Raw genomic sequence first — 16,149 nt, 5'->3', positions numbered from 1 at the left:
AGACAAGAAGTAGACGAAGTCATAAGGCTGGAGTATTTCAGATCAAGCCTGTGGGTGAATGCTGCCTCCTTCGGTTCATCTGTAGGTTATCAGCCACATGCAGAACTCTGTCCAGCCGTGCAGAATCCAGGGCTGTTTTTATTACGCAGATGGACAGGAATCTCAAATACACCAGAAGCGTGATCAACTTCGTTATTTGCTTGATACAGATCTCTCAGAGCGAGCATCTCATCATGTCGTCGAAACTCGACAGCTACATAATCTGTCCTGAGTTCTCACTGTTGCCATGTCCTAGGACATCGTTGCCACGCTCTTTTGAATCCTGCTGACGCACTCGTACAGGAAGCCGAATGACCTGGTTCAATCATTAGCCTCCAGTTCATCACTGAAATTATTCCCACAATAACAACCGTTTGATCATCAGCCTCGAACTCGCTCATATGCATCTCGCTCATCTGCGCCGGAACAAGCGCTTCCAGCACAGCCGCCGCCTCACCACTCCGAAGCTGCCACAGCAGACCCAGATCCTTCAACGTACCCTCCTGCACGAACTCGCCCTTCATCCCTAGCACTTTCTCCCGCAGCCGAATAACATTCGTAACATGATTTGGATCCTGCACCGCCAACCTGCCTCCCAACGCCAGCACCTTGGCCAACTGCTCGTCGCAAAGGTCGTCTCTCGCTAGCCTGTGAGTGCAGCCTTCGACGTGGTAAAGCACGATGCGCACGAGTCTTTCTGGCATGGTGAGAAGCGCGCCGGTGTCTTGCAGGATGCCGGTTCTGGTACTGGGAACGCGGTCGTATGGGGATACTGGAACGCGGTCGTATGGGGATACTGGAACGCGCAGGAAGAAGGAGGGCGCGTGGTCTAGTGTATTTGTGATGTTGGTCCAGAGAGACTTGAGGAGCGCGATGTCGTTTGGTGAACGCAGCGAGAGCTTTGTTAGAGCTTGAAGGGCAGACTCGCTCAGCTCGACATCTTGCGGGGGCGTGGGGAGGAAGCTCATGGTGACGGGTATCACGCGTTTGTTCGAGTGTGATATCTCGGGTGCAATGTACGGTTTTGGTTGATGCGTAGTTGGCGTGTCAACGGCCGCTTCAAAGTGACGGCGATTTGGAATTTACCAGCTAGGCAAGAAGGCGTTTGGTTCCCTTTACCCTCACTGTTAAATCAGACCGACCCAGGTGAGAATGCTGGAGCCTACGCAGAGTTGACGCTGTGGTGAATGTTTCTTGACATTGTTCGGCATGTCATTGGCTTACAACAGTCCTCGAGTTACAGTTACAGGCAGATGCAGGTCGGAATTTTGAAGACTTTTTGGTGCATTCCTCGCTGACTCCAAATCCCTTTCAAGTTAGGTATGCACGCCTCTAAGAATCCAGATCGGGACTCAACCTTGGTCCTGGTTGTATGGAAGAGGTGAAGCGCTCTCACAATGCTGCTGTCGAGCCAAGGTTGCGTTTGAATCCGTGCAAACGAGGCTCAAGTGAAGGATCTGCAGGTGAAGGGAAGCATATATACGCTAACAGCCTTCGATTCCCTACCCAAACCTACACAATTGTCACAGCTCTACTCCACCACAACATGGCGACTCAATCCCTAACTCCGGACGATTCGCGCTCTGATGTGGCAGCTATCTTGCTTGCAATGTCGCAAACCCCCCAGCCGAAGGCAACAGCATATCATGACAACTTGCGAACACCCCAAAACAACCGGCATCTCCCGAACACTTACCCGACCCCATCTCCCGAGTCCACTGGCGTCGCTAAGGTCTCCAACAGTGACGAAGACGAAATGGATATGGAAGTACACACGGCTTATCGAGGATCCAGCGCGGACGATGGAATTACACCGGGGCTAGGACGCGGTGTTCTGCCTGCCAGAAACCGTCTCCGTAAGAAGCCGGCAGGACTGAAACTCATGAAAGGCGATCCTAGAATTGGCGCAGCGAGCAGACCACATAGTGCGCCTCTATACGGGTCTGCTCTTGCGATTACTAGGGAGGAGCGTTCGAATACATCACCGGCTATCACAGAGTCTTCTCCGTTAGCTCTTGCTGCAAGTGCTGGTAACCGTACGCAGGGAAGCACTCTAGCAATTCCGCAATCGCAGTTGCCAGCATTGATATCTCCACTTATGTTTGACTACCTTCACGGCCCTGGTTCACCACTCTTTGAGAGCAGAAGTGCTGCGCTACCGGGTCACACGTCTATCTCTTTCCAACGCAATAGCAAACCACCATACGAAGACGTAGCAATGTTGCACGGCCTCGACGATGCGACGGATAGCCCACACTCCGCTCCTGCTGCGAGAGAGACCCAGTGTGCGGACCAGATACCGTTGCAATCAAATCAGATACCGCCAGTATACATGGAAAACGTCGGTCGTCCAAGGTCCGTGTCACATGGCGGGTCCGCGCTTGCGCCTGTAGTTACAGAGAGTGAAAGGGTGCAGAAAAAGGTGAGAATCACCCGTGATCCTGCTGTGGCGTCCCGAGGCAACGCAGCAAAACGCCGGAGAGATGGCTTCGAGCAAAAAGACATCGACATTGTCGACTTCAAGTACCGTACCATCAAAGTCATCCGTATGCCTACGCGGATTGACTTGACGCCAGGTCAAGATCCACCTGAGCCGACGCCCGAGAACTTACCATACGGAGACGACATCGACTATCCATCCAGCATGCTCGTGTACTGGCTTGACGAAAAAGAGCTTACGTACACAGAGAGTGCTAGACGGTATCGAGCGATGTTCCCAGGTGAGACTACCACTGACGATACGGTTCGTAAAATCCATCATCTTGCCCTGCTGAAACTGGCGAGAAAGTACGGATTCAAGCATGAGGATGAGATTGAGGAACCGAGCCGGAGCGTTTTACGTCGCGGTCAGCAGGCTGGTCACAAGTACAATACAATCGGTGGCAAGGCCGTCTATGCTGCTGGCGCTGGTCCTGAAATTGCCGGAACAGTTCGGCGAAAGAGGATCAGTGAGCCGACAGCGCATCGAGGATTCTTGAAAGCGTGCATCTGTGTCTGGAAGGATACCTCGGACGTCAGCTTCGAACAGATCCAGCACAGGTTGGCAAAGGAGTACAGCTGGCATATTGGCGTGAATACCGTCCAGAAGCTGTACTACTCGGAACGTGGGCGAGTTTATGGCACGTATGCAGATGCTGGTGGCAAACCCGCGAGAGCTCCGGACGCAGAGGAGATCGTTGAGGCAACTGAAGGGGAAAAGGAATTGTAGACTATGGTGGAGGAGGAATCGGATCCCGACTTCTTTGTTTCTCGGTATGCGAGATGATAGTATGTTGCAGTTTGTATGGTACAGAAGCTTGCCAGTCCAGGACAGTGACTTGGACGGGTGCACTGCTCAGCAAAATGTGAGCCTTGCTCAGTGCAGTGCAAGGACTATTGCGGTAGAAGTCAGTATTTAATGCATATGATCGTAATAACAAAGTACAGGATGGTACACAGGCAAGCGCGACTCGTGATGGCGAGAGATGAAGTGGGGTGGCGTTCTCTCCATCCACGACCCATGCAGCTAGCCCGCCTTGGCTCGCTTAGCGATGCGCCCACCTCAATATCGTCGCCGCCTCGAACTTTTTTCGACTCTTCAACTCCTCGTTCAACTAACCCGACTTATCAGAAAAGACAGACCACCTCTCGCACTAGCCATGCGTGAGTATCGTCCTTCTGATCGGCTGCGACAGCCTGGCTAACGACCGCTGCAGCTCCCAAGTTCGATCCCTCCGAGGTTAAGGTCATCCACCTCCGTGCGACCGGTGGTGAAGTCGGTGCCTCCTCCGCCCTTGCCCCCAAGATCGGTCCTCTCGGTCTCTCGCCCAAGAGTGCGTATTCCAAAATTTCACGCGAGCGCAAAACTGCGCAAGCGCCAATTCAAGCAATTGCTAATGAGACTCGCAGAGGTCGGTGAAGATATCGCCAAGGCCACTGGCGACTGGAAGGGTCTCCGCGTCACCGTCAAGTTGACCATCCAGAACCGTCAGGCCGCCGTCTCCGTCGTTCCCTCCGCCTCTTCCCTTGTCATCAAGGCCCTCAAGGAGCCTCCCAGGGACCGCAAGAAGGAGAAGAACATCAAGCACACCAAGTCCATTCCCCTTGACGAGATCATCTCCATTGCCAGGACCATGCGCTTCAAGTCTATGGCCAAGTCCCTCGAGGGTACCGTTCTTGAGATCCTCGGAACTGCTTTCTCCACCGGCTGCCAGGTTGACGGCCGCAGCCCCAAGGCTGTCCAGGAGGACATCCACTCCGGCGAGATCGAGATCCCTGAGGAGTAAATGTTTGCACATCGATAAAACGGTGCATGACAGACATGATTGGATGATTTACGCCATAGATGGTTTACATAGCTGAATGAGCAGTACGTCTCCAACACAGAGCTCCAGTTCAACTGGTGGGACATGTCCAGCTACGGCGTTCGAGGTGTCTGAAACAAAAGTGACCTTGGCATAAGGCAATACGATACCCATTTTGTCGACTCCAACTCGTTATCTTGATGCGTGATGTAACGTTGTTTCTGTGTATATCTGCAGCTTAGCCTCTTGGAGTGGAGGCTTCAACGATTCTATGATCCGTACCTACGGCTGTATGTCTCCAGTAAATTCTTACTTAGGATAGAGATCAGATTGTTCGAAATTGCATCTATGTATTAAGTCTGCGCAAACCTCGTGTCGAAATTTGGATCAAGATGCGCTAAACCCTTTGCGGTTTATCGATAAAGATATGTTCGGTCGCAAAAAGTTCAAGGTAACGAACACCACCACGCGTTCAAACAACAACAAGATGTCGAAAGAGAAGGCAGGTGTTGATGCACCCAAGAAAGGCCTCAAGGGTGCCAGTGATGTGGAGTTGAAACAGGGCAAGAAGAGAAAACGAGTGGAAGTGCCAAAGAAAGGTGATGGGAAATCGATCAAGTTCGATGAACCGAAAACCGAAGCAGACGAGGTGGAGATTGAGGCCCCGAAGTCGATATCTCGGGTCTCAAATCATAGCCATAAGGAAACCAAACAGCCATCAGGACAAAAGACGAAGCCGGCGAGTGCAAGACCTCAACAAGCTGTTCCACCACATCTCTTGCGCAAGCGTGATGACCTTCTACCAAAGCGGAAAGCTCTGCCCATCTGGCCAAAGGCTCAAGAGATCAGGTTAGCCCTCAAAAAGAACAACGTCCTTGTCTTGACCGGAGAGACGGGTTCCGGAAAATCAACACAGGTCCCGCAATTTCTGCTAAGTGAGAAATGGTGTACAAAATGCATAGCCATCACGCAACCCCGTCGAGTCGCTGCGATATCGCTGGCCAGGCGTGTTGCGGAAGAGATGGGTAGCTACATGGGAAGCCAGAGCCCTATGGCGAAAGTCGGCTACAGTGTGCGATTCGACAATGCTACCGGACCCAACACGAAAATCAAGTTTCTCACCGAGGGAATGCTGCTCCAAGAAATGCTGAGAGATCCGATCATGTCGCAGTACAGCGCTGTGGTGGTCGATGAGGTGCACGAACGGAGTGTAAATGTCGATCTGATCCTTGGCTTCTTGCAAAATCTGGTCGCGGGAGTAGAGCAGAGTGGTAAGAAGCGAGAGCAGCCTCTGAAAGTCGTCGTCATGAGTGCCACAGCGGACGTTGAAGCGCTTGTTGACTTCTTCGATGAGTCTGGGGCGTCAGCAAAGACATTACCGCCATCAGACGGCGATGTGACTATGAAGGAAGAACAGGCCGTGGTGAGCCGGGTATCCAAGTGCTTCGTCGAAGGTCGGCAATTCCCAGTCAAGACAGTACATCTTCCGAGCCCTACACAAGATTGGGTCGAAGCTGCTCTCAAACTCATCTTTCAAATACACTACAAAGAACCGCTACCTGGAGATATCCTCGTGTTCCTTACAGGTCAAGACACGATCGAAGGCCTGGAAAAGCTTGTCAACGATTATGCGGAAGGCATGGATACCGACGTACCTAAGGTGAGTGCATTACGCTTCTAACGTCTTGAAAATACACATGCTGACAGCTACAGCTCCTTGTTCTTCCGCTCTTTGCTGCGCTACCACAGCACGCTCAACAACGCATTTTCGAGTCGACTCCAGCTCGTACAAGAAAGGTGATCCTCGCAACAAATATCGCAGAAACGTCCGTTACAGTGCCGGGAGTGCGATTCGTCATCGACTGTGGCAAGTCAAAGACAAAGCAATTCCGCAGTCGTCTCGGACTTGAGTCGCTGCTCGTCAAGCCGATCTCCAAATCTGCCGCAATCCAGCGCAAAGGTCGTGCGGGTCGTGAGGCACCCGGTCAATGCTACAGGCTGTACACCGAGTCCGGCTACAACGAGATGGAAGAGCGCACCACGCCCGAAATCCTGCGGTGCGACCTCAGCCAGGCAATCCTCACAATGAAAGCGCGCGGTGTAGACGATGTCCTCAACTTTCCGTTCCTCGACCGCCCGCCGCGCGATGCCCTCGAGAAAGCCCTCCTACACCTCCTCCATCTACAGGCCCTCACCGAGACTGGCACAGTCAGCGAGATCGGTCTCAAAATCGCAAAGTTCCCACTCACACCCACACTAGGACGTGTTCTGGTCGAGGCGGCAAGACCAGAGCGCGACTGCCTCCTCGACGTCATCGACATCATCTCCGCGCTGAGCGTGGAAAACGTGTTCCTCAATTTGGTCACGGAAGAGCGGAAAGAAGAAGCAGAGGAAGCGCGCCGAGAACTATACCGCCGCGAAGGTGACCATCTCACGCTTCTTGTTACCGTGCAACGGTATGCGGAGGAGCAGTCAGACCGTAAGGCGTGGTGTATCCGGCACTTTGTTTCGCACCGCGCGATGCAGAATGTCATGAACGTGAGAAAGCAGCTGAGGCAGCAGTGCCAGCAGCTCAAGCTCCTTACACCAGGAGATGATCAAGATGCTTCGAGCCCGTCGGAAGAGAGGACGAAGAACATTTTGGCGTGCATGCTCAGAGGGTTTGTAGCGAATACAGCAAGGATGATGCCGGATGGGAGCTACAAAACGCTTAATGGAAATCAGCTGGTTGCGATACATCCAGGGTCTGTCCTATTCGGGCGGAAGGTAGAGGCGATTGTCTTCAACGAGTTTGTGTTCACTGGCAAGGCGTGGGCTAGAGGTGTTAGTGCGGTTCAGCTGGACTGGGTGTCGGAGGTCATCGACTCTATTTTGTAGACGAAAATGCAACGAGCTCCCTCTGAATCCATCACGTTTCGGTCAACTACTTCAATCGATAACATCGTCTCTCCTCGCAAATATCTCCTTAAGCACATCATCCGTCTTCGCTCCAATCGCATTGTGATACATTGAGTTTGTGACGAAAGGCTTGCACCCTTTGATGGTGTTCGCGGTCTCCATGCTCAACTCGAAATCGACGTAGATGTCCTCATGGTAGACAGCTGCGTACGTTGGTACCTCATTCTTCTTCAGCTGCTCAGTATCATAAAGCTTTGGCCAATCCTTCTCTTCAGCAAGCATTTGGCCCACTTGCTTCAACTTCGCAAGCTCCGGGTAGCAGTCAAACATGAATGGGTATATCATCTCTCCAGTAAAGTAAACTGGGTCTGATGACTCCACATTCTGCAGTGAGAACTCAGGGAACTTCTCAAGAAGTCGCTCAGCAGACCAGTTGGCTGCTTCTCCTTGGCAATAGATAGGCTCGTGTAACAAGGCATATATGACGTTCGTGTCCCACGACTGCGCAGCCTCAAGTGCAAGAACGGTAGGTCGTGTCAGGTGTCCAAACTGGCTCAAGTCTGTGTCTGCTCGCAGAACCAACGCATGCACATCTTCAAAACCGCCATGCTTTCCAAAGAAGATTCCGAGTTGGAGGAATCGACGAGCGCTGAGATAGCCCTCTCCGCCTTGTACACGGACAGTAGTGTCGCCGAATCTGGACAAGAGCTTGATGATGCGCTTTACGCGGTCGATATCCTCGGGGTACTTTGCGTAATATTGCTCGTTTCGCTTCTTCACGCGTTTGTATAGGCGCTCATAGACCTCGTCCGGGTTGCTGCGCAGAGGCGGCAGACCACCAAAGAGGAAAGCTTCTTTGACCCCTTCAGGATAGAATGAAAGATATGTCGTAGCACAGAATCCACCGAATGATTGACCCATTATGGACCACTTCTTTTTGTCTTCGGGGTAGTCCTCAGTTAGGGCTTTCCGTACGGCCTCGCAATCCTTCACGATGCTGTCCGCACGGAAGCTCTTCATGTACTCTGCTTGGACCTTCTCGTCGCCACGGAGCTGCAGAGAGCTTTGACTGATGGCTGTGGACAGTCCAGTACCACGTTGATCGAGCATGAGAACGCGATATCCCTTGTCTAGGATAGTGGGAACCCAGGACACGTTCTCAGGGCTGCGGCACTCAAAGCCTGGGCCGCCCTGTAGATATACAAGCCATGGTAGCTGGACCTTCTTTGGGTCCGGTGTGCCATCTGGAGAATAGTCTGCCGGCTTCTCGGCTTTGAGAGCCGAGCGTGCAAACAGTTGCAGATGCCCTGCTGAGGGGTTCGAGTAATCACGAGGTACCTGGAAGAAGTGCTCGGTGATTCTGAGCTTTCCTAGAACAGTCAGAGCCTTGACACTAGTGCTGGTAAATAGAAAGATATACCAGGCACTAGGTGACTTCTTTGTTCGAGGATCTTGGCTGCCTGTATCATATTGCTGGTGTTTATTGTAGAGTAAGAGGGGTGGAGTGAATGTCAGGTAGAGCTTTATCGATAAGGAAAGTGCCCCACATCCATCACCGTCGTGACGCATGAGCATGGGTTCAGTTTCGAATTTCCTGTCCAATTGCATTTAACATCTCAGCAAGTCTGAAGAAAGCGACCACCATCTTAAGGTAGTTGACCTTTTTTCTGCAACGATTCCCATCAGCTCTCCCCTTCTGCATCTTCAAGAGCGAAATTTTCCAGCAACTGCGGGGGCGATTTCTGAAATCGAAATTTAACGGCTACTCTACGAGCAAAGTAGCCAGACAGAATGGCAAAAGACAAAAAGAAGGGCGACAAGGCGGCCGCCAAAGCTGCAAAGGCTGCAAAGCAAGAGAAGAAAGCTGGCAAGAAGGATAAGAAGCAAGCCACCAAAAACAAGGATGTGGACTCCGACACAGAATCCGTAGACCTTGATGCAGTTCTGGCGCAATATGCGAAAGAGCAGGAGGCCTTCAATGAAATCACTGAGGCTCCCTGTGAGCCACCAGCAGCCAGGTCATCCAGCACATTGATCGCAAACCCGGCCAATGAGAACGAGGTTCTGTTGTACGGAGGAGAGTACTTCAATGGCGCAACTGCACACTTCTACAACGATCTCTTCATTTACAACATAAAGAGAGACACCTGGAACAAAGTCACGAGTCCAAATTCGCCTCTACCACGATCCGGACATGCCTGGTGTCGAGCTGCGAACACGCAGGAGATCTACTTGTTTGGTGGCGAGTTCAGTTCGCCTAAGCAAGGCACGTTCTATCACTACAACGACTTCTGGAAACTGGAACCCAAGAGCCGAGAGTGGACGCGTGTGGAGACGAAAGGCAAAGCATCAAGCCCGCCAGCGCGAAGTGGACATCGTATGGTCGGCTTCAAGCAGTACATCATTCTTTTCGGAGGTTTCCAGGACACTTCAGCGACTACAAAGTATTTAAACGATATATGGATCTACGACTGTGTCAACTTCACGTGGCACACGCCAAAGTTGCAGGCAGCGCGCGCAGTCCCAGATGCACGATCAAGCTTCTCACTACTTCCCCATGACCAAGGTGCCGTCATTTATGGCGGCTACTCCCGAGTGAAGACTGCTGCAGGTGGTAATAAGGGACAGCAGCAGCAGGTCAAAGGCAAGAAAGGAGGCGGCGGCGGTGGTCCTGCATCTCGAATGGTATTGAAGCCAAAGGTCCACGTTGATACCTGGTTCCTGCGTGTCACGCCGCCACCCGCTGACCAGCCGTCAACGAACCCACCAACGGTGTCGTGGGATAAGCGTAAGATGCCTGCGAACGCGCCAAATCCGGCGCGTGCTGGAGCTACGATGGCCTTCCACAAGGGTCGTGGCGTGATGTTTGGCGGTGTCCATGACGTCGAGGAGAGCGAGGAGGGCATCGACTCTGAGTTTTTCAATCAGATGTTCATCTGGAACATTGAGCGAAACAGATACATGCCCTTGTCACTACGCCGGCCCAAAGCCAACGCAAATAAGCAGGCGGCCAAGCAAGCGAATGTCAGCCGCCGTGCACGTGGAAAAGCTGATGAGGAAGAGCTGCTCGCCAACCTCAAGGCGTTGGAGGAGAAAATCGGAGCTGCCACTCCGCATGATTCGGACGACGAGGCAGAAAAGGCCAAAGAAGAAGACGAGGAAGAGGAACAACGCCCTGAGAAGCCGCGCCTTTTCGAGTTCCCGCACCCACGCTTCAATGCAGCCCTCGCCGTCCAAGGCGACACGCTCTACATCTACGGCGGCACATTCGAAAAAGGCGACCGCGAATTTACTTTCGACGAGCTCTGGTCCGTCAACCTGAACCATCTAGATGGCGTGCAAGAGATCTTCAAGCGCGAGCTGGACGACTGGCTCGGCAGCGACGACGAAGCAGACTCGGAAGACGACGAAGACGAAGACGACGAGGACGAGGACGATGAAGATGAAGAAGATGAGAAGTCTGCTCCTTCCACCGCACCAACAAGCGTCACCGACTCGCCCGTCGTCGTGCCCTCAAAGGACGCAGAAGAGGACCTCGGCACCAACGAGGAGATCTCCGCGCTCACTGATGGTCTGCCTCACCCGCGGCCGTTCGAGTCGCTACGCGAGTTCTACGCCAGGACGCAAGAAACGTGGATTAATCTCAAGATCGAGGATCTTGATCGTAAGAAGAGGACGGATGAGTTTGGTGTAAAGGCAAGTTTCGCGTGAACCGTAACATATTGATCATTGCTGACTTTAGTGCAGGAGATAAGACAGCTGGCTTTCAAGGATGCCGAGGAGAAGTTCTGGGATTGCAGGGAGGAGATCCGTGCGCTCGAGGACGAGCAGGAGGCCGCAGGTATCGGTGAGGTGGTTAGTTTGGCGGATAAGGAGAGCGCTGGTGCGGGGGCGGGGCGGAGGAGATAGACGTTGCTATCAATTATTGAAAATTGTATTGCAAAGGGGCAACTTGACAGCAGCCTCAATATGCTATCATGTCTCCACTGTCTCTCCCCGCATAATCTTCTGCGCCTCCTCCAACTGCTTTTCGATATCAAACTCCCAAATCCACTGCATCCTAGTCAGGAAGCTGTGCTCAATCTTCTCCAAATCATCGCCAAAAAGCTCGAGATCATACAACATGCCCGCCTCCTGACTTGTCGTCACGTTCTTCTGCGATCTCTCCCGCCTGACCTGATCGAAAGCCTTGAACGCGCGCTCCAGACCATCCACATCGCTCGCTTCCTTGACCAGATTGGCGAGAATATACGAGTCCTCAATACACATGCCCGCGCCCGCGCCTTGGTGTGGCGTTGTTGCGTGAGCGGCGTCACCGAGCAGGCACAGCCGCCCCTTGTAGAAGGTGTTGCAGGGTGGGTGCATGAACAGCGCCCAGACGTCGGGTTTCTCCATGGCGCCCACAATCTTCTGGACTTGCGGGCCCCAGTCGGCAAAGTCGGCTTCCATTTGCTCTTTGGATGTGGTGATTACCCACTTCTCATCGTCCCAGGTTTTGCTCGAGTTAAATGCAACAACTACGCATGTCAGTTGTTGTGAGACTATCAATAGCCAGCGAAGACCTACCGTTCATCGTCTTGCCTTTTTGGACGGGGAAAGTAAGAATGTGCCCGTGGTAACCCATGAATATGGAACTGTTCGCTGCAACTTCCTCGCCCAACAACGGTATAGCCTTTTCCATGGGAATCAATCCTCGGTAGGCGTACTTTCCCGAGTACTCTGCAAACGAAGCAGGATCGTCCTTGCCGAGTAACCATGGCCTCGTTTTGGACTTGATACCGTCGCACCCAATGACTGCAGAATGCTGTGCTGTAGTTCCGTCGGCAAAGTGAAGCACCATATCCCCAGAGTCATCCTTTGCATTGCTCAAATCCACAAGTCTCTTGCCAAAGCGCGCAATGTTGTCAGGAATGTCCTTGACCAGCTCGTTCAGGAACGCTGCGCGGTACACGCCTCCCCGATCGCCTCCCGCCGCCATTGGCACATCGAACAAAGCATCGCCCACTCTCTTGCCTGGCTTTACGAAACCATCCTTGTCCGCTCTACGCTCGTCGCCTACGCGAATTGTGAACCATGAATCCTCCTTCTCTTTCCATTGGTTGCCGGTCTTTGTCTTGGTGAAGGCCTCGTGGATCTTAGGGGACATGAGCTTCATCGCGCGCCCCGCATTCGGACCCAGATACACGCCGGCCCCGATCTCACCGAAGTGAGACGCTGCTTCATACACGGTGATGGGTATGTCATATCGCAGGAGTGTGATGGCGAGGCAGAGACCTGAGATGCCGCCGCCTACAATGGCGAGGTTGTACTCCCTCTTGGGCGAATCTGTGGAGGCCATTGCGGGGTTTGTGATGGGGGAAATTCAGTCGAGCAATTTGGAGCTCGTCTTGCGGGATGTGGCCTCAATGTCAGTCTTGAGGATTGATCTAAGCTCGACGGATCTAGAGCACGGCTGTCAGAACGGGTGCGGCTCTGCAGGAAGTTACTGTGAGCTTCATCCGACGGCGTCTCTTCGACTCCAATTGCGATGACGCATGGGTACTAGAACGCTGGGTCTGGCCAATCAGCTGAGGTATGAATTGCTCGGCACCCTGCATTTGTCGTCGCAACGGTCTCGGTAGGCCAAAGTTCGGAGGTTAAGGGACGCGAGTGCGAACCACACACAGATGGCCGCAAAGGCCCTAGCCGATGGTGCTCATCCGACGAGGCTTCATCTCCAGTGTGTCTTCCGATGTCTGAGGGAACTCAAACAAGCCTGACCAAGACCAAGAGCGATGTGGGGTGGTTTGTGGGGTTGACCTCGACGTTCCGCACCTCGGAACTCGATTAGGTAGCCCAAATTAGAGCTTGTCTGATTCGCGCTAACAGCAGGTGATGCTTCGATGATCACAACAACAACACACGATCTGGGATTCGATTGTGCGACCCAGGGCCTCGCTACAGACCCAAAGATTTTGCTAGAAGTCTACAGCATGCAGGGTGCTGAATGCGGCTGCTGTGCTGGGATCTGGCCTTGATCGGGCAACGCGGCCCCTCTCGTCATCACTCCTGGGATGCTAGCTAGATGGAGTATACTTCAATACAAGGGAGCTCTGCAGCTTTTGGTTCTTCTCGACAGCACAACATTCTTTACTTTAGTCTCTGTCATCGCACACCTGGTGAGTTTACCCCCACGATGCCGGACGCTTCGTATGCTGCGTGGCAACCTCCTGCCGTGGAAGGCGAAAGGCCTGTTCACGTTCTGGTGACTGGCTTTGGCGTAAGTCTAGTTTCTCCATCGACCCCGCAAATTGGTAGCTTCAGTTCGCTCTTTTTCACATCTCTGTTGTCTTGGTCCATGCCAGTCTCAGCTTCGAGGCGTCCACGTCGCCCTGCTCAATGACGCAGAAGCATGTCGGCGGAAGCACGCAGCCGAGATTCATGGGGAGTGATGAGCAACTTGAACAGTGCAACCGTGTATGATACCTAGGCAATCGAATACACCGTGCAAGAGCAGATGGACCATGCGAGAGATACTGGCCTTTTGCCCGGTCTACGATGGATATTGGGTGAATCAACTTCGTATACAATTTGGTTGATATTCCCATTAAACCCCCGGTTTCAGTCTCATTCCTTGTATATACAACCATATGCCAAACCACTAACAACCCTCCAGCCCTTCCTCGACAAATACCCCAAGAACTCCTCCTGGGAAATCGCCTCCACGCTGCCCGCCCTAATCCCCGCCTCACCCACCAACCCAACCCCGATCCACATCAGAGTCCACCATGAGCCCATCCGCGTCACCTACCAGAACGTTCTCAACACTGTGCCCCAACTGCTACCACCCAGCAGCTTCTACTCCCCGTCTCCAGACATCGTCCTGCACATTGGTCTAGCGGCAAGCCGCTCGTTCTACGCCATCGAGCAGGGCGCGCACTCGCGCGGCTTCGGCAAGACGAACGACGTCGACGGGGACCTGTTCGCGGACGCACTGGCCGACGACTTGTTTCCCGTGGCACACTACCCGGAGGTGCTGCACACGGGATTCGACACGGCGGACGTGCTAACGCGGTGGAAACGGTGTCTGGGGTCATCGACCACCGCGGACGTGCGCACGAACCCCGATGCTGGAAACTTTTTGTGTGGGTTTATTTACTACAACTCGCTGGCGCATTATCACATGATGAATGGACAGGGCGGGGAGAAGCCGGTGGTGTTCATGCATGTGCCGGATCTGAGTACGAGTGAGGCCATGCTGCAGGAGGGGTGGGAGGTTACAGTTGCGCTGATCAAGGCCTTGGTGGAGAGCAGGAAGAAAGTGGGTTTGCATACTAGTTGGGGTGAGGGGTGGGGTGTGGGGGTGCAGGAGGACGATAGCCGGAATAACACTCTTACTTAGGCGGTGAGATTGGTGGCAGGTCGACGTTGGGTATCTCGAGCAACATAATGGGTCGAAGGGGAGTAGAGGAATTGGAAAAAACAAGCGTTGCATAGTTCCGACTTTTTAGCTACAACTATAGTGGAAAGTAGCCATACACACGGCCGAAACAGCAAAAACACTGATTTGGGTAAAGACTGTCCAAGATTCCGAAATTTTTCAAAACAAGGAGCGTGTAGTCGCAATCCACTTGCGTAGATTCTCGTCGTAACGCACTGATACACGACACTCCACACCCCTAAGAGCTAGACCTGTGTTGATGGCATCTTCCATGCTGTCGGCCACTCCTCGAGCTTCCAGCGGTCCATAGACCATCTGTATCGTCTGCAGAGTGCCGCTAGCAATGTTCCAGACCACATTCATAAGGATCGATATCGAATCACGACGCGCGATTTGCGCGGGTGTGGGTGAGATGGAGATGCGCTGTCGCGGTGGACATAGAACAAACTTGCAGTGAGGGCAAGAGGTGGCTTGCGCTTGAGAGGAGTGCAGCCACGTAGACATGCAAGTCTGGCCAACGATATGTCCGCAGGTAAGCTCGAAAGCCGGATCGGCTGCGGTGTATGCTTCAAGGCAGAAAGCACACCGCATGCGATGGTCTCGCTCGTAGTTCTCGACGAGCATGTCGTCCTGGATTCTAGCTTCTGTAGTGGAGAGCAGTGATCCAACGGCCGCGATATCTGGGTCCGGGCCTTTCATGATAAAGACCTCTTCAAAACGCATACCTGGAAGCAGGCTGTCAAGTTCGGCTATCAAATTGACGAGCTCGCCCTCGTAGCACTGTACTAGGGTGCCGATGAGATCATTGAAGTCATGGTCTGCCTTGAGATAGGACCTAGTGTCAGAAGTGTTACCGCTGTGGCGAATCCACGTTACCATCTGCATTGCAAAAACGTATTGAGCTCGTGAGGCAATGAAGGCCAGCTTGTCTGAGGCTGGATTCTTGGTCCTTTCCATGTCTTCCTGCAGCATTGCAAGTAGATTGCCCAGGGCTTGGTGATTAGCAAAAATTCGAGGAGTCCCGGGGCGCGGAGCCGTCTGCTCAGACTGGGCCTCGCGTAGCATGTCGAGGAATGACATGCCCCGTGTAGCGCACAAGTTGTCTACGTCCCACTTTATCGCCATGAGCACAGTCCGCGTCTTGATTCGGATCTCCTTGAAGTTTCGGAAAGCCTGTGACATGTTGGCGATGCTGGTTCGCTCAGTTGAAGACATGAGGTTAATAGTAAAGTGTCGGGCCCTGGCGTATAAATGGCCCCGTCCACAGAGTAGAAATATCCTTTCACTGCCCTCCCTGAGGCCGTGTTTCACAATGAAGAGTGGCATGTTTGTAGAAAACCGACGATGAGTGTGATAGGTAAAACTTGTATTGTCCAAGATATGTTGTCTTAAGCTGCCGAGCTGCTTCCATTTGCAGCATGTCTCACACTGAAATCATTCTTTCATCTTTGGTTCGCTGGTGGTAGGCATGTTTGCCGAGGACCTCTATGAGGGAAGGTAACATGGTGA

At 53.0% G+C, this 16,149-nt stretch overlaps 8 protein-coding genes across 8 annotated transcripts; 5 read left to right on the top strand and 3 right to left on the bottom strand.

Annotated features, from left to right (window-relative positions):
* Positions 1-1,720: 1,720 nt before the first annotated feature.
* On the top strand, positions 1,721-3,503 carry C7974DRAFT_389726 (uncharacterized protein). Its single transcript, XM_046141396.1, has one exon. The coding sequence runs from the start codon at positions 1,796-1,798 to the stop codon at positions 3,245-3,247; it is 1,452 nt and encodes a 483-aa protein (XP_045998771.1). The 5' UTR covers positions 1,721-1,795; the 3' UTR covers positions 3,248-3,503.
* Positions 3,504-3,544: 41 nt separating this feature from the next.
* C7974DRAFT_389724 (ribosomal protein L11) lies at positions 3,545-4,782 on the top strand. The gene is made up of 3 exons (XM_046141395.1): positions 3,545-3,681; positions 3,735-3,851; positions 3,928-4,782. The coding sequence occupies exons 1-3, from the start codon at positions 3,570-3,572 to the stop codon at positions 4,302-4,304; spliced, it is 606 nt and encodes a 201-aa protein (XP_045998770.1). The 5' UTR covers positions 3,545-3,569; the 3' UTR covers positions 4,305-4,782.
* On the top strand, positions 4,783-7,199 carry C7974DRAFT_355161 (P-loop containing nucleoside triphosphate hydrolase protein; the record flags this gene model as incomplete). The annotated part of the gene is made up of 2 exons (XM_046139565.1): positions 4,783-5,982; positions 6,036-7,199. The coding sequence occupies exons 1-2, from the start codon at positions 4,810-4,812 to the stop codon at positions 7,197-7,199; spliced, it is 2,337 nt and encodes a 778-aa protein (XP_045998769.1). The 5' UTR covers positions 4,783-4,809.
* C7974DRAFT_389721 (Alpha/Beta hydrolase protein) lies at positions 7,181-8,711 on the bottom strand. Its single transcript, XM_046141394.1, has 2 exons — positions 8,641-8,711; positions 7,181-8,590 (listed from the first exon to the last, which is right to left on the bottom strand). The coding sequence occupies exons 1-2, from the start codon at positions 8,687-8,689 to the stop codon at positions 7,251-7,253; spliced, it is 1,389 nt and encodes a 462-aa protein (XP_045998768.1). The 5' UTR covers positions 8,690-8,711; the 3' UTR covers positions 7,181-7,250.
* A 102-nt stretch (positions 8,712-8,813) lies between these two features.
* C7974DRAFT_389718 (kelch repeats protein-like protein) lies at positions 8,814-11,133 on the top strand. Its single transcript, XM_046141393.1, has 2 exons — positions 8,814-10,916; positions 10,968-11,133. The coding sequence occupies exons 1-2, from the start codon at positions 9,012-9,014 to the stop codon at positions 11,127-11,129; spliced, it is 2,067 nt and encodes a 688-aa protein (XP_045998767.1). The 5' UTR covers positions 8,814-9,011; the 3' UTR covers positions 11,130-11,133.
* Positions 11,134-11,195: 62 nt separating this feature from the next.
* C7974DRAFT_374226 (mannitol 1-phosphate dehydrogenase 2) lies at positions 11,196-12,558 on the bottom strand (the record flags this gene model as incomplete). Its single annotated transcript, XM_046140144.1, has 2 exons — positions 11,196-11,737; positions 11,787-12,558. The coding sequence occupies 2 exons, from the start codon at positions 12,556-12,558 to the stop codon at positions 11,196-11,198; spliced, it is 1,314 nt and encodes a 437-aa protein (XP_045998766.1).
* Positions 12,559-13,395: 837 nt separating this feature from the next.
* C7974DRAFT_308019 (uncharacterized protein) lies at positions 13,396-14,601 on the top strand (the record flags this gene model as incomplete). The annotated part of the gene is made up of 2 exons (XM_046138153.1): positions 13,396-13,479; positions 13,876-14,601. 2 exons carry the CDS (start codon positions 13,396-13,398, stop codon positions 14,599-14,601), a joined length of 810 nt encoding a protein of 269 aa, XP_045998765.1.
* A 198-nt stretch (positions 14,602-14,799) lies between these two features.
* C7974DRAFT_411017 (uncharacterized protein) lies at positions 14,800-15,822 on the bottom strand (the record flags this gene model as incomplete). The annotated part of the gene is made up of 1 exon (XM_046143521.1): positions 14,800-15,822. The coding sequence occupies one exon, from the start codon at positions 15,820-15,822 to the stop codon at positions 14,800-14,802; it is 1,023 nt and encodes a 340-aa protein (XP_045998764.1).
* Positions 15,823-16,149: the final 327 nt, after the last annotated feature.

The sequence above is a fragment of the Boeremia exigua genome, assembly GCF_020726555.1.
Source record: "Boeremia exigua strain MPI-SDFR-AT-0100 chromosome Unknown C7974scaffold_4, whole genome shotgun sequence".
NCBI lineage: Eukaryota > Fungi > Ascomycota > Dothideomycetes > Pleosporales > Didymellaceae > Boeremia > Boeremia exigua.
The sequence above is the reverse complement of the archived record's forward strand: the minus strand, read 5'-3'. Positions and strand labels throughout refer to the sequence as shown.